The sequence below is a fragment of the Oncorhynchus gorbuscha genome, linkage group LG11 (assembly GCF_021184085.1).
Source record: "Oncorhynchus gorbuscha isolate QuinsamMale2020 ecotype Even-year linkage group LG11, OgorEven_v1.0, whole genome shotgun sequence".
Lineage (NCBI taxonomy): Eukaryota > Metazoa > Chordata > Actinopteri > Salmoniformes > Salmonidae > Oncorhynchus > Oncorhynchus gorbuscha.
In genome coordinates, this window is record NC_060183.1 from 77,058,082 (window position 1) to 77,080,355 (window position 22,274).

A 22,274-nucleotide genomic window follows, 5' to 3' on the forward strand; every position below is an offset into this window, starting at 1 on the left:
GCCTGATGACATTTTTTGGCAAAACAAAATGTTCTTATGTGACGGAGTGTAACAAAATCAGAATTTGACTTAATATATTTGGTTTTATTATATTAATGAAGTTCTTGTTGGAAAAAAAGACCTCTAAAGATGCAGGAAACTGCCAAAATAAAGGAAACACTTCAGTAAACGAGGGATACAAAGCAGGTGCTTCCACACAGGTGCGGTTCTGGAATTAATCAATTAACATCCCATCACACTTAGGGTCATGAAATAAAAACATCCAGTTTCCCATTATTTTGACTACCATGGCTAGAAGAGATATGAGGCTTTGAAAGAGGGGTCTCACAGGACCATAGGGGGTTAAAAGGTGTGTGTCTCAGTCACCACATTTCAACCCAATTAAACACTTCTGAGAGATTCTGGAGGTCTGCCTGAGACAGCGTTTTCCATCACCAACCAAACACTAAATTATGGAAATTCTCATAACAATGGTGTCGTATCCCTCCAATAGAGTTCCAGACACTTGTAGAATCTATGCCAAGACGCATTGAATCAGTTCTGGTTCGTGGTGGCCCAACGTCCTATTAAGACACTATGTTGGGGTTTCCTTTATTTTGGCAGTTAACTGTATGCTGCTTGACAAGAAGCATAAAAACAAAAATCCTTCACATGGATAACACACCACTGTAGTTTCCTTCACATGGTTAATACTGTTGACTTTATGAAATGATGAAGACAAAAATCAGGCATTTAAACTAGTTTATTTCATACTTAATACTGCTCCAAAAAGGGTTTATGTTATGGTTGCATGCAGTGAAATACTACGCTGTTCTCTGTATACAATGGAAATGTAGTGTTAACTGAGTGATGTCAGAATAGTTTTCATAAGTAGCAACATCCAAATGTAGGTAAAAGTACATTAATTTCTGAGCATACTCCTTGCTGTAGAAACTCATTTGGAGGTCCAGTTGAGATCTGTACATTCCAAACAAACTATTTTCATGACAAAACAAACAAACTAATTAATATAAAAAATAAAGATATACCTGTAAGAAATAATACACAATCTTCCTTTTCAGTACATATAATACTGTACCAGTAATCTCTCTAAAATCTGACCTGGAACCAGATGGACAGGGAACTTGCATAGCACTGCTTTACCTTTCGTTAAATTTAACCACAATGTCCTTATTAACAGATCAATTTAAAATAAAATAAATCTTGTATTTAAAAACAAAAATAGTAGTAATTCATAGAATTTTGAAATGAACATGAAACATTTAGTAATTCCTGGGTATTAAGGTCTTTGGCAACAGATCAAGTCTAAAGATGACTTGGAGCAGAATTCATAACAGCATGTCAAGTTGACCTCGAATAAAAATTCTTAAGGCATTGTAAAAAGGCAAATATACATTTGTCAAAGAGTTTTTTTACAGATTCCCTACCTGAAATGACGCCATGTCACCAGTCATATACTGACTAGTGTAGCATATTTCAAGGGGTCCTGTTGTATTGGTTAGTGTCACATGTTGGCTTCCTTTAAGTCCTATTTTCTATTCTACACTGCATTCGGAAAGAATTCAGAACCCTGGACTTTTCCCACATTTTGTTTCGGGACATTATATAGACAGGTGTGCGCGCACCTTGCCAAATGATATCCAATAAATCAAGTTGTAGAAACATCAAGGATGATCAAAGGAAACAGGATGCGCCGGAGCTCAATTTGAGTCTCATAGCAAAATGTGGAGAAAGGGTCAGAGTACTTTCCAAATGCACTATAAATTCAACCAGTTTGTAGAGATCAGCGCCCACTTCTAGACTATGCTCTTCGGACGACAGGTGAAGCTAACACAACGAATGATAAACAGTACAAAGCTCACTAGCTACTGAAGAGGCTTTTAAATTGAGTAAACTTTTCATTGTGAGGCATTACTTCAGTCCATAGACATGGTCCTAGATACTATGAAGAAAAAAGAAAATATGCCACATTGGAACACTTTACCATTCAATCTACCATCCTGGGAACACAGTCATCTTCATTAGGGCCGACTAGCGAAAATAAGCAAAATAAGCATTGGACAGGTCCATGTAGCTCCTCCCTGTTTTCTACTGTTTGGTGCCTAGCTCCTCGGGGACATTGCTGTTTGAGACCGACGAGATCTGTTAATTACATTCATGTACAGCATATGCGTTGTAAGGATGAAAATCAGATGTTCATCATTGATTAGTAATGCCTGACCTGTGTCTATAAACTCCTGTCTGTCATGTGAACTGATTGAGATGGTGGTTGCCAAGAGAAAAGATGTTTTTATTTATTTAACCTTTATTTAACCAGGCAAGTCAGTTAAGAACACATTCTTATTTTCAATGACGGCCTGGGAACAGTGAGTTAACTGCCTGTTCAGGGGCAGAACGACAGATTTGTACCTTGTCAGCTCGGGGGTTTGAACTCACAACCTTCCGGTTACTAGTCCAACGCTCTAACCACTAGGCTACGCTGCCGCCCCAATGTTATGCACTGCCTGTCTAGTCTTACCTATAAGATACAGCATCTCAGAATCCCATGTATTACACTGATGATAACATGAAAAAGTGGTCTATTTGCTTCTTGGAATGTTAAAACAAAAACTCCACAAACAAGCTGAAGGCTTGGAGCCAAACTGTCATCCACTTAAAAAGAGATTTAATGAGGCAAGTTAGGATGTCTGTAGGAAAATTAATATGCCGACGTAATTCATCATTTGAAATCTTGAACGGAATGTCTGAAGTGAACCAAGGCACAAAGGAGGGATAAATGAATGTCTGAAATGATCCAAGGCACAAAGGAGGGATAAATGAATGTCTGAAATGATCCAAGGCACAAAGGAGGGATAAATGAATGTCTGAAATGATCCAAGGCACAAAGGAGGGATAAATGAATGTCTGAAATGATCCAAGGCACAAAGGAGGGATAAATGAATGTCTGAAATGATCCAAGGCACAAAGGAGGGATAAATGAATGTCTAAAATGATCCAAGGCACAAAGGAGGGATAAATGAATGTCTAAAATGATCCAAGGCACAAAGGAGGGATAAATGAATGTCTGAAATGATCCAAGGCACAAAGGAGGGATAAATGAATGTCTAAAATGATCCAAGGCACAAAGGAGGGATAAATGAATGTCTAAAATGATCCAAGGCACAAAGGAGGGATAAATGAATGAAGTGAGATGACTTCGAAACTAAAGTCACCATTTGTTCTCCTCTCCTAACACGGTTGCCTGTGGCCCCTCAGCTGAGGCATATAGCTAGGAACGGGGCCTGGCTGTTCGTCAGGGGATTGTCCCTCATCTGTGGGCGTGGTCTGTTGTGACCCCTCCTCCAGAGGGCAGAACCGGAGCGAAGCCAACCCCTGCTCCTCCATCTCCAGCTGGTTCCTGTCCCCCGGGTCTCTGCTTTCGCTAGCCACAGGTGAACGGCTGAAGTAGGGGTTCCGCTGGTGGGACTGCCCACTGCCCTCCTGGCTCTCTTCGCTGTCCAGCAGGGGTTGGGTGGACTCAGAGCGGGCGAAGCTGGGCGTCTGGGACTGTGAGGAGCCACACTGGGGGGTCTGGAGCAGAGTGCAGGGGGACTGGGGCAGAGTACAAGGGGACTGGCCCTTGTAGCCGTTGGAGGCCACCACCGACGAGTATTGGACGGTGCTGGTCATGGTCTGGCCCGAGTCACCGCCTTCCTCGCTGTCCGAGACACTCTGGCGTGGCGTCGACATGCAAGAAGAGCCGCCAATGCCGCTGCTGTGCTCCTCCGACAGGTACTTGTCCTTCTTGAGCGGCAGGCCCGCCTTATCCTCTTCGCACAGCGACTTCCTGTCGAATACGTCCACCTCCACCACACTCACGTCGCCCAGCACACTCTCCTTGGGACTGACAGCCTGAGATTGAAAAGGAGGGTTAAGTCAAGTTCTATGTAAGGTCTATTTCACATCTATGTTATTATACACTGAGAAAATAAAAATGGTCAAATGACTGAAATGGATGCAGATCTGCATCTAGCAACATGTGCTTAGTGAATAGAAAGGCATAGTAATTAGGGCTGGGAATTGCCAGGGACATCACGATACGATTGGATCACCATACTGAGGGACCTCGCCTCCCGAGTGGCGCAGTGGTCTAAGGCAGTGCTAGCTGTGCCACTAGAGATCCTGGTTCGAGTCCAGGCTCGCAGCCGGCACTCATGGGGCGGCGCACAATTGGCCCAGTGTTGTCCGGGTTAGGGGAGGGTTTGGCCAGCAGGAATGTCCTTGTCCCATCGCGCACTAGCGACTCCTGTGGCAGGCCGGGCGCAGTGCACGCTGACACGGTCGCCAGGTGCACTGCGTTTCCTCCAACACATTGGTGCGGCTGGCTTCCGGTTTAAGTGGGCATTTTGTCAAGCAGCAGTGCGGCTTGGCTGTGTTTCGCCTCTCCTGAGTCCATACGGGAGTTGCAGCGATGAGACAAGACTGCAGCTACCAATTGGAAACCATGAAATCGGGGAGAAAATTATTATTATTATTATTTTTTAAACATAGCAAGGGAGCTCGCCATACCATATCATCCCCACGCAGAGGGAGCTCGCCATACCATATCATCCCCTCGCAGAGGGAGCTCGCCATACCATATCATCCCCACGCAGAGGGAGCTCGCCATACCATATCATCCCCACGCAGAGGGAGCTCGCCATACCATATCATCCCCTCGCAGAGGGAGCTCGCCATACCATATCATCCCCACGCAGAGGGAGCTCGCCATACCATATCATCCCCACGCAGAGGGAGCTCGCCATACCATATCATCCCCACGCAGAGGGAGCTCGCCATACCATATCATCCCCACACAGCGGGACCTCACCATATCATCACCTTACAGGGGAGTAGATACGATATGATTGTGATTCAATATATTATATTGCGATATGATGTGACAAACAGATTGCTCACTATATGTCTGCTGCAGAGAGACGACGAGTTTTGATCAGTCATGGAAATAAAAGTGCTGAAAACATGTTGGCCCACCATTTTTTTTTAAAAGATGGAGAACAAGCTATAGAAGAGGGAATGCCCTTGGCACAGGTACAGCCGACTAGCGCTAGCTAACGTTAACTACATAGCGGAAACGCTATGTAGTTAACTGGACTGAAAAACAAACCATTATCTTCAAGGATTTTGCAACGCATGAATTACATTTTTAATTCTCATCTTGAACTGAAATGGAATTGAGCCCAACCCTGAGGGCCACAGCTAGAGAGCCTGAGGAGGGCCACAGCTAGAGAGCCTGAGGAGGGCCACAGCTAGAGAGCCTGAGGAGGGCCACAGCTAGAGAGCCTGAGGAGGGCCACAGCTAGAGAGCCTGAGGAGGGCCACAGCTAGAGAGCCTGAGGAGGGCCACAGCTAGAGAGCCTGAGGAGGGCCACAGCTAGAGAGCCTGAGGAGGGCCACAGCTAGAGAGCCTGAGGAGGGCCACAGCTAGAGAGCCTGAGGAGGGCCACAGCTAGAGAGCCTGAGGAGGGCCACAGCTAGAGAGCCTGAGGAGGGCCACAGCTAGAGAGCCTGAGGAGAGCCACAGCTAGAGAGCCTGAGGAGGGCCACAGCTAGAGAGCCTGAGGAGGGCCACAGCTAGAGAGCCTGAGGAGGGCCACAGCTAGAGAGCCTGAGGAGGGCCACAGCTAGAGAGCCTGAGGAGGGCCACAGCTAGAGAGCCTGAGGAGGGCCACAGCTAGAGAGCCTGAGGAGAGCCACAGCTAGAGAGCCTGAGGAGAGCCACAGCTAGAGAGCCTGAGGAGGGCCACAGCTAGAGAGCCTGAGGAGGGCCACAGCTAGAGAGCCTGAGGAGGGCCACAGCTAGAGAGCCTGAGGAGGGCCACAGCTAGAGAGCCTGAGGAGGGCCACAGCTAGAGAGCCTGAGGAGAGCCACAGCTAGAGAGCCTGAGGAGGGCCACAGCTAGAGAGCCTGAGGAGGGCCACAGCTAGAGAGCCTGAGGAGAGCCACAGCTAGAGAGCCTGAGGAGGGCCACAGCTAGAGAGCCTGAGGAGGGCCACAGCTAGAGAGCCTGAGGAGAGCCACAGCTAGAGAGCCTGAGGAGAGCCACAGCTAGAGAGCCTGAGGAGAGCCACAGCTAGAGAGCCTGAGGAGAGCCACAGCTAGAGAGCCTGAGGAGGGCCACAGCTAGAGAGCCTGAGGAGAGCCACAGCTAGAGAGCCTGAGGAGGGCCACAGCTAGAGAGCCTGAGGAGAGCCACAGCTAGAGAGCCTGAGGAGGGCCACAGCTAGAGAGCCTGAGGAGAGCCATAGCCACTCCAAGTAGTGAGGGAAGTAAAGTAGATAAATGTCTACTGATAACCGTAATCCAAAATGCAAAGAAACATTTAAGGTGACTATAGCGGTCCAAATTGTGTGAACGGTGCGAATAAACAATTATTTTGACCTGTTGGTCCTATCACCTGTCATCTAGGAGAACCACACGTACTGCTCACACAACCACAATGATGTTACGATCAGTGGAGAGTAGACAGGATCCCAGTAAATATTCATAGCTCATCACAGATCAATTTAGTGGCCTCCATAGTTATTAGGACAGTGACACATGTTGTTGTTGCGGTTGTTGTTGGTGGTGGTTTGGCTCTGAAATGATACAATGACTGAGGTTAAAGTGCAGACTAAGTTTTCATCAGAGTGTATTTTCATCCATATCGGGGGAACCGTTTAGAGCACCCCCCCCCCTTCACTTGTGTATTAAAGTAATAAAAAAAGTTTAGTATTTGGTCCCATATTCAAAGCACACAATGATTACGTCAAGCTTGTGAATACACATTTGTTGAATGCATTTGCTGTTTGTTTTGGTTGTGTTTCTGATTATTTGTGCCCAATAGAAGTTAATGGTAAATAATGGATTGTCATTTTGGAGTCACTTTTATTGTAAGTATGAAGAATATTAAGTTTCTAAACACTTCTACATTAATGTGGATGCTACCATGATTATTGATAGTGAATAATGATGAGTGAGAAAGTTACAGAGAGACACATATCATACCCCCAAGACTTGCTAACCGCTCACCATTACAATAACAGGGGAGGTTAGCGTTTTATATCATACCCCCAAGGCATACTAACCATTACTATAACAGGGGAGGATAGCGTTTTATATCATACCCCCGAGGCATACTAACCTCTCACCATTACAATAACAGGGGAGGATAGCGTTTTATATCATACCCCCGAGGCATACTAACCTCTCACCATTACAACAGGGGAGGTTAGCATTTTATATCATACCTCCGAGGCATACTAACCTCTCACCATTACAACAGGGGAGGTTAGCATTTTATATCATACCTCCGAGGCATACTAACCTCTCACCATTACAACAGGGGAGGTTAGCGTTTTATATCATACCCCCGAGGCATACTAACCGCTCACCATTACAATAACAGGGAGGATAGTGTTTTATATCATACCCCCAAGGCATACTAACCTCTCACCATTACAATAACAGGGGAGGATAGTGTTTTATATCATACCCCCGAGGCATACTAACCTCTCACCATTACAATAACAGGGGAGGATAGTGTTTTATATCATACCCCCGAGGCATACTAACCTCTCACCATTACAATAACAGGGGAGGATAGTGTTTTATATCATACCCCCGAGGCATACTAACCTCTCACCATTACAATAACAGGGGAGGATAGTGTTTTATATCATACCCCCGAGGCATACTAACCTCTCACCATTACAATAACAGGGGAGGATAGTGTTTTATATCATACCCCCGAGGCATACTAACCTCTCACCATTACAATAACAGGGGAGGATAGTGTTTTATATCATACCCCCGAGGCATACTAACCTCTCACCATTACAATAACAGGGGAGGATAGCGGTTTTTGGAGAGGTATGATGTTTGTGCGTCTGTAAATTTCACAGAGGGTACTGTGAGTCAAAAAAAGTGACTCAGCCAGTGTGATGTTCTGAACTCTCATAGATCAGCACAGGAGGCACTTCAACTTACTTTGGTGGGGAAATCAGGCGACCAGTTAGCGATAGTACTGTTGGAGGGATCTGGAACCGGTGGCCAGATCTTTTTTATCCTACAGAAGAAAGGGACAGAGTTTCATTAGAACATGTTGTTCAGGACTCATCCCAAATGGCACCATATTCCTTATGGGCTCTGGTCTAAAGTAGTACACTATATAGGGAATAGGGTGCCATTTGGGACACCGATTTAGTATCACACACTAGACTTGTATTATCATGAGTGAAGGCTCTTGAGCAATGGACAAAGGCGCTAGGAATAAAACTCTCCCCATACACAGTCCTATGTTTTTCCTTGGGAGTGTTTACTTGTTAAAACACAGACCCACTGATGTGTGGTATGAAGTGTTTGTCCCAGCAGTAACGCATCAGCAAGAGAGCATGGTTGAACTAATCTGCTATCAAGTGTGGAGGAAATTAATATTCATGACATACTATGCTGTTTGACTTAAAATAATTGTCCATTGTTATATGATAGTATTTTTTACTGATACAAACTTGTCTTGTGTGACTAAGTCATAAAATCTGAGCGTATTAGATTTATGAGCCTTTTGGGTGTGACCGCAGTACGTGTTGACGATCGGCAGGAATTTAGCTTTGTGGGAAGAGCAGGGAGGAACAGAGAATCGTGGCGATATCAGCTATCTTGATCTACACAGACAAGCTAAATGACTTTTTACATGCCGTTTCTGCACATCTGCATCCTGTCAAAAATAAATGTACTTTCCATAAAAGGAGACAACTTGATTCGTGAAGCTTTCAACTCTGAACTATTCTTAGTGATGGTTGATCCGATTCACTTTTGCAAATCTGATAATAAAGTTGTTTGAAAGAATCTGCAGTCTCTCTTCCTATAGAGTTTCTGCCATACAAGTTTCAATAAACATTGTTTGTTGAGTACCTGAAGTCAAAAGCGCAATCGTGCCAGAATTCTTCAAATATGTCTGACTCGGGGGGGTTACAATTAATTTGTGTTACACAACCCTGAGTCAACGCTCTTACAACTCAACATCACACTGAAGCAATTGTACACATTCAAAATGTAAAATGTAGAGTAGTACATTCTATTTCAAACAATTCAATAGTGTGTGGTTGTGACTTACAAGTCAATTTTGTACATGCAGAGGGACACAGTTAGCACTATGACAAACAGGACACCGATGCACACAGACACCACGGTGGCTTCCATCTGCCCAGGAGCTGAGGGACAAACACACAGAATTACATTTTTAAAAAGGACACTAGAACAGACAACCATTTTAGTCAGGAAAACATTCCTTAAAAATAAAAATAAAAATAAAAATCTGTGGACAAACACAGATTGAAGATTTAGTACAACTACTGCAGGGAAAATAGCTAGGACACACAGAATAGAATCAAGTAGTGACTATTAAATGTATTTGCACCTTAAAGTGTTGAGGACTGGAGGTCTTAACTAGACATATTGCAGATTGAGTCAATGTCAGGATGTTACATAGACAAAGCATTACCGGGATACAGAATATATTGAACAGTACTGGACTGGAACAGGCGGAAAATATTCAAACCTCGTCTCCCTTTTTCCACATTTTGGTTACAGCCTTATTCTTAAAAAAGGATTACAATTCTAAAAAGGATTTTCCTCAATCTACAAAATGTGGAAAAATTCAAGGGGTCTGAATACTTTGAATGCACTGTATATAGCATGAAGTGTCTGTTAAACACTGCTTCACTCACCATACATCAGAGTATATAGCATGAAGTGTCTGTTAAACACTGCTTCACTCACCATACATCAGAGTATATAGCATGAAGTGTCTGTTAAACACTGCTTCACTCACCATACATCAGAGTATATAGCATGAAGTGTCTGTTAAACACTGCTTCACTCACCATACATCAGAGTATATAGCATGAAGTGTCTGTTAAACACTGCTTCACTCACCATACATCAGAGTATATAGCATGAAGTGTCTGTTAAACACTGCTTCACTCACCATACATCAGAGTATATAGCATGAAGTGTCTGTTAAACACTGCTTCACTCACCATACATCAGAGTATATAGCATGAAGTGTCTGTTAAACACTGCTTCACTCACCATACATCAGAGTATATAGCATGAAGTGTCTGTTAAACACTGCTTCACTCACCATACATCAGAGTATATAGCATGAAGTGTCTGTTAAACACTGCTTCACTCACCATACATCAGAGTATATAGCATGAAGTGTCTGTTAAACACTGCTTCACTCACCATACATCAGAGTATATAGCATGAAGTGTCTGTTAAACACTGCTTCACTCACCATACATCAGAGCATATAGCATGAAGTGTCTGCTAAACACTGCTTCACTCACCATACATCAGAGTATATAGCATGAAGTGTCTGCTAAACACTGCTTCACTCACCATACATCAGAGTATATAGCATGAAGTGTCTGTTAAACACTGCTTCACTCACCATACATCAGAGTATATAGCATGAAGTGTCTGCTAAACACTGCTTCACTCACCATACATCAGAGTATATAGCATGAAGTGTCTGTTAAACACTGCTTCACTCACCATACATCAGAGTATATAGCATGAAGTGTCTGTTAAACACTGCTTCACTCACCATACATCAGAGTATATAGCATGAAGTGTCTGTTAAACACTGCTTCACTCACCATACATCAGAGTATTGAACGACAGGTCCGAGCCATTTGTCGAGCCTTGTACTGTAGAGGCCATGATCCGCACCACCTGCTTACTGTTGCTGGCCAGGCCCTCCACTGTGTAAGAGTAGGTGTCCGGAGAGACAACTATTGCTGAAAAAAACAAAAATTCATTCAAATTCATGTTTTTCTTGATTGCAGATGTAAATGTTTAAGTTGGACAAATACCAGCACTAACTGTACTTACAAATACCAGTACTTCCTGGTATATATAATAACAGTAAAGGGGATCCACAGTCAGAACAACATATTCATAAAAAAAGGTATGATTAAAGGGATACTTCAAGATTTTGGCAATGAAGCCTTTCATCTACTTGAACTTCCTTCAAACTGCATGCAGAGACATAAAATGGTATAAACGAGTTAATCTAACTGGGGAAGTAGATAAAGGGCTTCATTGCCAAAATCCTGAGGTATTCCTTTAAGAACACCATGTTTATATTGGAGAAGTCCACACCTTTAAGTAGGGACTCCTTTAAATGGATCATGCTGAGAGATGGAAGTTATTTTCTGGTTGGTTGTGAACAAACTTGTCCAACAAAAATATAGGATATATTTGTTATCTTATTAAGGGGGAAGGAGTTACAGGCGTTATGTTTTCTATTCATTTACTGAACAAAAATATAAAAATGCAACATGTAGTGATGGTCCCATGTTTCATGAGCTGAAATAAAAAGATCCCAGAAAATTTTCATACGCACAACAAAGCATATTTCTCTAAATGTATTAACATCCCTGTTAATGAGCATTTCTCCTTTACCAAGATAATCCATCCATCTGACAGGTGTGGCATATCAACAGGTTTATTTAAACAACATGATCATTACACTGGTGCACCTTGTGCTGGGGACAATAAAAGGTCACTAAAATGTGCAGTTGTGTCAACAACAACAAAAATGCCACAGATGTCTCAAATTGCGGCCTCACAACCGCAGACCACGTGTAACCACGCCAGCCCAGGACCTCCACATCCGGCTTCTTCACCTGCGGTATCATCTGAGACCAGCCACCTGATGAAACTGGGTTTGCACAACCTAAGAATTTCTGCACAAACTGAAACCGTCTCTTGGAAGCTAATCTGCTAACTCGTCGTCCTCACCAGGGTCTTGATCGGACTGCAGTTCGGCATCCTAACCGACTTCAGTGGGCAAATGCTCACCTTTGATGGCCACTGGCACACTGGAGAAGTGCGCACTTCACAGCTGAATCACGGTTTCAACTGTATCGGGCAGCATTTAACACCATGGTATCCTCCAAACTCGTCCTTAAGCTCAAGACCCTGTGCAACTGGGTCATGGACTTTGATGGGTCGCCCCCAGGTGGTGAGGGTAGGAAACAACATCTCCACCACACTAAACCTCAACAGTGGGGCCACACAAGGGTGCTTTCTCAACCTCTCCTGTAATCCCTGTTCACCCAAAACTGCATGGCCAGCCTCCAACTCAATCATCAAGTTTGCAGACGACACTACAGTGGTAGGCTTGATTACAAACAACAACGAGACGGCCTACAGGGAGGAGGTGAGGGCAAAATAACCTGTCAGGAAAATAACCTCACACTCAACAAAACAAAAGGAGATGATCGTGGACTTCAGGAAACAGCAGAGGGAGCACACCCCTATCCACGGGACAGTAGTGGAGAAGGTGAAAAGTTAAGTTCCTCGACGTACACATCACGAACAAACTTAAATGGTCCACCCACACAGACAGCGTTGTGAATAAGGTGCAGCAGCGCCTCTTCAACCTCAGGAGGCTGAAGAAATTTGACTTGTCACCAAAAACACTAAAACTTTTACAGATGCACAATCGAGAGCATCCTCTCGGGCTGTATCACTGCCTGGTACAGCAACTGCTCTGCCCACAACCGCAAGGCTCTCCAGAGGGTAGGGAGGTCTGCACAATGCATCACCGGGGGCAAACTACCTTCCCTCCAGGACACCTACACCACCCGATGTCACAGGAAGGCCATAAAGATCAACAAGGATAACAACCACCCGAGCCACTGCCTGTTCACCCAGTTATCATCCAGAAGGCGAGGTCAGTACAGCTGCGTCAAAGCAGGAACCGAGAGACTGAAAAACAGCTTTTACCTCAAGGCCATCAGACTGTTAAACAGCCATCACTAACATAGAGTGGCTGCTGCCAACATACAGATTCAATCTCTAGCCACTTTAATAATTAAAAATTTGATGTAATAAATGTATCACTAGTCACTTTAAACAATGCCACTTTATATAATGTTTACATACCCTACATTACTCATCATGTAAATACTGTACCATCTACTGCGTCGGCCATCGCTCATCCATATTTATATGTACATATTCTTATTAATTCCTTTACACTTGTGTGTATAAGGTAGATGTTGTGAAATAGTTAGATATTACTGCATGGTCGGAACTAGAAGCACAAGCATTTCACTACACTCGCATTAACATCTGCATGTGACCAATAACATGTTTTATTTGATGGCGTCGTGTGGGTGAGCGGTTTGCTGATGTGAACGTTGTGAACAGAATGCCCCATGGTGGCGCTGGGGTTATGGTAGGGGCAGGCATAAGCTACAGACAACGAACACAATTGCATTTTATCAATGGCAATTTGAATGCAGAGATACTGGGATGAGATCCGAAGGCCCACTGCCATCACCTCATGTTTCAGCATGATAATGCATGGACCCATGTTGCAAGGATCTGTACACAATTCCTGGAAGCTGAAAATGTGTGTACGGCAGCATGTTACAGTTCCCGCCAATATCCAGCAATTTCACATAGCCATTGAAGAGGAGTGAGACAATATTCGCACAGGCCGCAATTAACAGCCGGATCAGCTCTATGTGAAGGAGATGTGTCGTGCTGGATGAGGCAAATGGTGGTCACACAAGATACTGACTGGTTTTCTGATCTACTGATCCTTTCCTTTTTAAAAGGTATCTGTGACCAACAGATGCATCTCTGTATTAGAGCCTAATACATGCATTACATTGGATGAATTTCCTTATATGAACTGTAACTCGGTAGAATCGTTGAAATGTTGCGTTTATATTTTTGTTCAGTGTACTATAGTAATACATCTACAAGGTGGGCTTCCTTACAGTGTTCCTTGCTTCCTGTGATGTAGAATATTGTGTAGTTTGTGATGAAGCCTCGCCGTTTGTCCAGCGGAATCTCCATCCATTCCACCTCAGCGTTGCTCTTCCCTGTTCTCCTCACTTTCACAGAGGGACCCTCCAGTGGAGCTGCAGCAACCAGAACCGGTGGGGAAAACAGCAGTTAACATTATTCAACATTTACACGTTTGCCACCAGCTACTGTAGCAAATATAATAACACTGGTATATCAATGATTGAAATTTATGTGGCGGTTTCAGAGACACAGATAAAGCCAAGTCCTGGACTGAAGAGCTATTTCAGTGGAGATTCTCCATTGAGCATGCTTTTTAGTCCAGGACTAGTTTTAATGTCTGTAAAACCAGGATTACTCTTAATCTGTCAAACCACTCCTATAGATACTACACTGTGTATACTGTAGTGTAGTGACCAGTACTAGTTTGATTTCTTACCTCCTTGTTCCAGAAAGCATGCAGTGGTTAATGGTTTCCCAGTCCACCCAGAGTACATGGGATACACAGATATATTGTAGAGCATAAATCTCTGAAGGGTACCTTGATTGGGAACAGTACAATAAAGTTCAGATGTATTTCATCCCAGTTTTGATTGATCAACAAGTTTTCATAATCAATTAGTTGATGGGTTTGATATAACGTGTTATTTTAATCTAACTCATCCCTAGTCAACATAATCATCAAAACCTGTAGAAAGACATCCACAGAGTAGCCAAACTACAAGACAATTGTCAGTTAAAAACATGGTATTGTTAGGTTATAACTAAAAAATGTTTTAAAAAGTAGAAACTAAGGGACTAGGAAAAGCTCCAACCAAGTTTATTCACCCACTGGGTCAAACAGCTGCAACAACAAAGACATGTTTACACCAGAACCAGTATTTATACCTTCCTCCTATGCTGAGTCTCCTCCTTACACATCTAGACGGCCAATACATCTAGTCAAGACTTTTGTAATGCCTGTTCTTTCTCCCTTCCTCTTACCTGACATCGGCTCCAATTCCTCACTCCTCCCCAATTCACGGCTTCCTACCTCATCTGTTGAACTGGAACCAAAACTGTGGCCCTTCAATAACATGTTCTTCCTGCACTCAGTAGATTTCCATAACCTCAGTTCTAGTATGGTAACATGAATAAGGATATTTCACGTTTAGAAGTTACTACCCATCAGCATGTGTCTCAGTCTTACCTTTAATGGGTGCCTTCCTGTTGTGTCTAGGTTCTCTCTGCCAGTCTATCGCGCCGTCACTGACCGAAACCCACTCCAGGACATACTCAGTCACCCCTGTGGCCTCCACATTGGGCGGCTGCCACTCCACCCACAGCCTCCTGTCCTGGTTAAAACAACTGAGCGATGCCACTGGAGGGGGCTCTGAAATACAAGGCACACACAGGTACAACATGACATCATGATAGGAGCATCTCAAAGCCAGTCAGTTAACATGCAGAACACATGGCGTCACTATTGTCTCTTTTGACAAACATTCAGTTGTTGCTTTGAGAATTGTATTAACATAAAACGTTAATATAATATATTACCCAATATCATTCATTATTATTGGTAACATTTTACAAAGGAAGAATGAGAGAAAACATATAGCTGACAAGGTCACACACCGTGGGCCAATTTAGGAATGCCCAAAGAAGCTCGGGGAGACTCGCCAACAGAATTCCAGGCCTTCAATTCAATGGAGCCTCTTCTCTTGTCAGACAGTGGAATCTGGTAAAGGGGGATAATTTTCCTCTCCTGCGACCTGGAGTTTAGCTCAGAGCCATTGACCGGCACAACCTCCCAGGCTCCATCTTGGATCTTGATGTTGTAGCCTCGTATCCTTCCATTGGACTCCACTGGATCCTATGATGGGAAGAAGGCAACGAACAAATCACCACAGGGTTCTATGCTGACCTTTGTTACAAGGAGCACGTGTAAGCCCAAGATGAAAAATGTCGGCGCACACAAAGTAAAATAATTCAAAGCATAATTCAAAATATTTGAGGTATTAAAGCTATAATCTGTCATTTTTCTAGGTGCACTGGCACTCCGAAAATTAAAATTTCAGGTCGTACAGCAAAACATTTAGGTGCATATACTAGTAAAATGGTTGCACTGTAGAGCCCTGCACCAACAATTATTCAAGCCATATAGCTAGTGATAAATCAGCATAGTAGGGTCAGCATGGTCTTTATTACCTTACACATCACTTCCACTCTCCGCTCACTTTTGCCTTGACTGGGAATGACCACTCTCCATAGGTCTGGTTTACTTGTAGGCTCTGGGTAAAGAAGAGAATCCATTTCAAACATAATGATAAAACGTGGGCAGTCCCATATAGACTACCTACCTGGATCACACTCAATATTATTGCACTTAATCAGTCACACAATCACCACTTCACTTCTACAGCTTTACATGGTTGCCCACAATGTTAAATGAAAGATGATAGTATGACATATGCTTGTTGTCATGGCTACTCACTGTCCTCTGGGGTCCTGGCGGTAGAGTTCGCGCTCCAGTCACTCCAGTAGCCGTAGCCCGTGTGATGCATACAGCGGACCTGCACTACGTGCTCCATGTCTGGCTTAAGGTATTGGAGACGGAAAGACTCCTTGCTACTTTCAGTGTCATTTGGGGGTACCTAAAAGAGTCAATTAAATGGATATGACAACTGACGGACATGAGGGGGCAACAAACTTGTGCGTACCAGAACGCTGATTTGAAACAGCTCCGACAAAACTCAGATGAGAGTAACATGTTTGATTCCCTGTTGAGAACACCTAAGAATTAGAATAGATTACTTAATAAAGGCCCAGTATGGATCTTTGTGGACGACCTGACCAAATTCACATAGAAATGTAAGCTATAGATTTTAATGGAAGCAACTCTGATAAGCAGTAGGACCGTTCGATGTACGGTATTTTTATTCTTCCTGTCCTCGCGTTCCGCTTTTGCATCTTTTTACTTTCGGTTTTGAACACCAGCTTCAAACAACTGAAAATAATACATTTTTGTTACTGAAAATATATTTTATTAGCCCGCTGATCAATTTCCCCAAATACAATTTGAGTGGGGAGACTGAGTCTGGGTCTCAACTTACTGTTGAGTCAGAATAGTAGGGTTTCTCTCTTGTTATGTCAATCACTAATAGTCACTCAATTGGCCCATGTCAGCTAAATTGTTTTAGATTGGTAAGTTAGTCTAACAGCCAGCTATCTAAACTTGTAGTAAGCATGGTTGAATTACTGACCGGGTGTCCCCATTGACCATCAGATGATATATTAAAAACTGCAAGCATTTGTCTTCACCCAATGGCAAAATGTGTAGAATTGCAGCAAACTTTTTTGCTCTGCCCGGAGTACCCCTGAACTAACCACTCATGGGCATTTTGTTAAATGGCAACGTATCCTTTCCATTCATTTTGGATAAGACTACACAACAGATGGATGTAGACTTCTCGACATTAGTCAACTTCTGAAGTTTAAAAAAACGTTGAACAAACTGAATTTGCATTGAATCATCCCTTTAACTTGCACTGAGATTGTTGCCATTTACCTCAGTCCAGTCTCCAGAGCCCACAGTGCAGAACCTGAGGTTGTATTTCAGTTTGACAACAGTTTCATGGATAGGGTGCTTCCAGCTCACTAAGAGGGTCCTGGAAAAGTTCTTCTCTGAAATAATATTGACGTCTAATGGGGGATTCGTTTTCACTGCAAAAAAGGTAACACACACACCATTAAACTCTGGAAGATAATCATTGTAACTTAAAAGGGCCTTTGGATAGTTTGTTTGCCTCCACTTACCCATTTCATTCGGATCAATTATGAACAGAACGTCCGATTGAACCTTCCCCAAATTGTTTTCCACGTCTACCCATATATCCAGTTCCATATAGTTTGGAAAGTTGCCAAAGTAGATGCATCCACTGCTTCTCTGAGCTTTTGTGCTGTAGTTCTGGTTTACGGCACTGCAGGAGAACAAACAAATCTTGACACACCATTTTTTGGAACCAGACAAAAAAATAAAAGACAATCACAATAATGATGTACATTTTTAAACAATTAGAAAAACAGCAATTTACACAAGACAAACTTTTAATGGGGTTCTCAGAACTGGAGCCAGATTTTCCATTCACTGATTATTGAAAGCTATTGACAATTAAATGTTGATGTCAATCATGTATCTAACCCCATTTAACTTTCTCACCCATCACTGTAGCCTCTATATGACTTGGTTGGCCTTCCTTAGCTCTTCGTAGACTAAGTCATTGGTACGTTTTCATTCATAAGGCCACACGGAGACAGCTCTCATTTTACCTGAGTACCTACATTGTCCTGCAGACAAATATTGGCTACGCTCACATGACCGTACCTTGTTGACTGTGCCTAAGGCCCGTACTGACCAGCCGAAAAAAGAAGGGGGAAAAAAAGCACTCCAGTTCTCTGCCCCATCCACTTGGAACAAGCTACAAAAGGACATGAAATTACAAGAGGTAGTCTCTGAATGAGACCACAGTAAACTCTATGGTGGACAATGAAGGAGGGGTGGGGTGGGGGGCTGTCAATGTGTTGATCCTAGATGCACCACACCTCCTCAATGCTTCATGTCTGCTCAATGTGTAAATGTATGTATTTAAACTGTAGTACTTTGTTGTAAAATAGATTTGTTTATCTCAATGAGACCAACCTGGTAAAACAACATGACACACGTGTATAGGGACACTCACATTACACTTCCAAACAAGGTGAATGTTGTGCTTATCTTCTCGTCCATTTCCCCAGGCTGCCATGTGCACGTCACATTGGAGGAAATCTGTCGGTCGAACTGGACAGCCATACAGGACAAATTCTCAGGCTTCTCAGGAGGATCTGACCAAGAAACCAAACAGCTGCTGTTATTTCATGAGAGAGAAACAAAACTAACAGCCACTGACCTACTGCACTGAGCAGGTTGGGATCAATTCATTTCGATTCAGCAAGTCAATTGACCCCAACCCTGACACTGAGAGAAAGCTTTAGGGTCCTTCAGTGTGAATATGAAAGAAAATCGCACATGAAATATTCCTTTGGGGGAATTTGGATTTTATTTCTGTACTAAATTATAGCATTTGTATCCAAATGAATTACTCAGAAATTAGATTGAAATAGAGATATTTACCAAATGAAGACCTAAATTCAAACCTAAATTACAGGCAAATAATTACATTTCGTGGACATTATGTTCCATTTTTACATGAAATAACCCTTTATTTATGTGAAATCCTTGGCATACTTACACCCTTTGGTCAATTCAATCCCGTGGATTGTTTTGCTTTTGTTTAAGGATGAGGGAGACTCATTCTTTTTACAAAGTAACCATTTTCCAGTTTCCCCGGTGATAGTTATGGTTACGTTAACAGCTGAGTCGTTGATCTTGGTGTACTGCTCTTTGGGCACTATGACGCCACCACTCGTCCAGTAGATGTCATCCGCTGTGGCTTTAGCAGCATCATAGACTACACAGGTAGCGGTGAATTCCTTCCCGATTTCCACTGTTGGAGATTGTGGGATTATTGTTCCGTAGTTTTTGAAAGAACCTTGAAAAAGACCAGAGCACACATCAAGTCAATGCTACACAGCAACTTTAAAGGGTTTATGTGCAGTAGAGGTTTATTCAAACATATCAGACTGAGTCGCTCTGGATAAGAGCACCTTCTGAGCAGTGCCTAATTGCAAAAAAATTAATTTTAAATGTAGTGGTACACTTACTAGAAGTGAGCCTACAGGCCAGACATGCCAAGGACAGAATCTGCAGCAAACGGTATGATGACTGGTCCATGATGCCTGAGGGAAGATTCACAAATTCACAGACTCACTAAGACTAAGTTACATTTTATCCCATCACTGGTACATGGGTTAGGCACCTTATTTTATATTGAGTACTTTACCAATAAGTCACAGTTCAGTTTTATGACACCATCCCTCTGACTAGGGTCTATAGTTAATGAAACTAATGATGAAGCCAGCTAGGTATAGCTAAAACCACAAAAGTATGGATAGGTACTGTAGTTAGCAATATTATTAGGAACAAACAGTAGCTCGCTAACTTACTCTTGGCAGAAAATCATGACAGCTTCAAAAGAAATACAATAGTATCTTGCTCTGCCTGCTAACGTTACTTGTAACAGTAGCTTCATCATATGAAAGAGATATCAACGTGATTATTTTAGATAACTAGCTAGCTAGGAAAATACCAGAATGCTGATTGTGTTTGCTGCTCACTGTCCAGAAACCTTTGACACCTTCATCAAATGTAGTTAGGGTTTTTTTTAAACCTTTTAACTAGGCAAGTCATTTAAGATCAAATTATTATTTACAACGACGGCCTACTCAGGCCAAACCCGGACGGCGCATGGCCAATTGTGCGCCGCCCTATGGGCCTCCATATCACGGCCGGATGTGATACAGCCTGGATTCGAACCAGGTACTGTAGTGACTGGAACCAGGTACTGTCGTGACTGAGATGCAGTGCCTTAGACCGTTGCGACACTCGGGAGCAAACAGTATCGTGCAACATAAACGTTAGCTAAGTAGCGTTAGCTAAGCTTAATATAAATAATTGGGTTGTTTGGCGTTACAAAGATGTATTGAAAAGGTTTATGCTATAGGGTCAGAACGACGTTAGTTAGCGTAGCCAACTAGAAGACCCAGACAAGATATGACAACACCAAAAACTCACCTTTTATGTACTTTTCTTGTTTGGTTCCTCCTTTTTTTGTAACGCTATACTATCTTACATCGCTAAATAAGAGTATGTGGATGTAACATATTTTAGCTAAAACCATAAGATCCCTCCTCTGGGGCTACCTTACTTTACTGTCGCCACTTCCAGCAGTACATTGCATAATCATCACGAGTTATAAATACTTCGAGAGGAGCAGCGTAAATAATACAGATATATAAACATAACCATTGAGCTAGGAGTGTGTCCAGTTTGACAAATACTTGTCTGGAGATCTGTGCAAACTAACTGCGCGGAATAGTTTCCCTTGTGATTTGCCAGAAGAATTGTCTGTCTCATAAATACTTACCAATCAAAACGCATACATTACGTTACTGTTTTCCAGTTAGTCTCCACCCACTTACACTGAATGCGCCACGATATGCCAGGGGCGTATTCATTACGCCAATTCTGTTGCAAAACGTTTCTTAAACGGGGCTGAATCTACTTGAATTGTCCAATAGAAACTCTAGCTTTAGTTGCAACATATGCAACTGTTTGGCTAATGATTACACCAAAGATTTGTATAAACTAACCCAATGGGAAAAAATGAGTCATAGTGGGCAGAACAAGCAAGGAGGGTGGCAGAGACAGCACGAGCTAACGATATCCATTTGTCGCCGTTCTGGCATATATTTGCATATTTCCGCTAGGGAACGCCTATACTGTAGAGTGTGCGTGTCCAATAACTAAATTCGCCCTTACACTCCTAACCAACACTTTTTAAAAAATGTATTTTGGTACAGGGTCAAATTTATAAAATGTAGTCCACTCTGTTCGTAATAGATTTCGGTTTTGGAAACTATATTGAAATCAAATGTTTCACAATGCGAAAAGTATCATAACGTCGGCCAAAATCCATATTTGCACCATTTTCTCATACTGGTCTTCCTCTCATCAAATCTAATCAAATGTTATTTGTCACAAGCGTCTAATACAACAGCAGGAGTAGACCTTACCGTGAATTGCTTACTTACAAGCCCTGAACCAACAATGCAGTTCAAGAAATAAGAGTTCCTAAATTCAGAGCATTGTTAGATTGTCCGTTAATCAATTCAGAGCGATTCGCTCTCGGACCGTTCAGAGCGACTGGTTCAGAGCGATTCGCTCTCGGACCGTTCAGAGCGACTGGTTCAGAGCGATTCGCTCTCGGACCGTTCAGAGCGATTCGCTCTCGGACCGTTCAGAGCGACTGGTTCAGAGCGATTCGCTCTCGGAGCGTTCAGAGCGACTGGTTCAGAGCGATTCGCTCTCGGACCGTTCAGAGCGACTGGTTCAGAGCGATTCGCTCTCGGACCGTTCAGAGCGACTGGTTCAGAGCGATTCGCTCTCGGACTGTTCAGAGCGATTCGCTCTCGGACCGTTCAGAGCGACTGGTTCAGAGCGATTCGCTCTCGGAGCGTTCAGAGCGACTGGTTCAGAGCGATTCGCTCTCGGACCGTTCAGAGCGACTGGTTCAGAGCGATTCGCTCTCGGACCGTTCAGAGCGACTGGTTCAGAGCGATTCGCTCTCGGACCATTCAGAGCGATTCGCTCTCGGACCGTTCAGAGCAACTGGTTCAGAGCGATTCGCTCTAGGACCGTTCAGAGCGACTGGTTCAGAGCGATTCGCTCTAGGACCGTTCAGAGCGACTGGTTCAGAGCGATTCGCTCTAGGACCGTTCAGAG

At 43.2% G+C, this 22,274-nt stretch overlaps 1 protein-coding gene across 1 annotated transcript; it reads right to left on the minus strand.

Annotated features, from left to right (window-relative positions):
* Positions 1–727: 727 nt before the first annotated feature.
* Positions 728–20,732, minus strand: LOC123989494 (interleukin-6 receptor subunit beta-like). The gene is made up of 16 exons (XM_046290547.1): positions 20,565–20,732; positions 19,595–19,669; positions 19,123–19,422; positions 18,574–18,715; positions 17,651–17,814; positions 17,403–17,557; positions 16,329–16,488; positions 16,043–16,125; positions 15,470–15,707; positions 15,042–15,224; positions 14,292–14,393; positions 13,825–13,968; positions 10,684–10,824; positions 9,135–9,231; positions 8,009–8,087; positions 728–3,891 (listed from the first exon to the last, which is right to left on the minus strand). The coding sequence occupies exons 2-16, from the start codon at positions 19,662–19,664 to the stop codon at positions 3,229–3,231; spliced, it is 2,721 nt and encodes a 906-aa protein (XP_046146503.1). The 5' UTR covers positions 19,665–19,669; positions 20,565–20,732; the 3' UTR covers positions 728–3,228.
* Between the last annotated feature and the right edge of the window lie 1,542 nt (positions 20,733–22,274).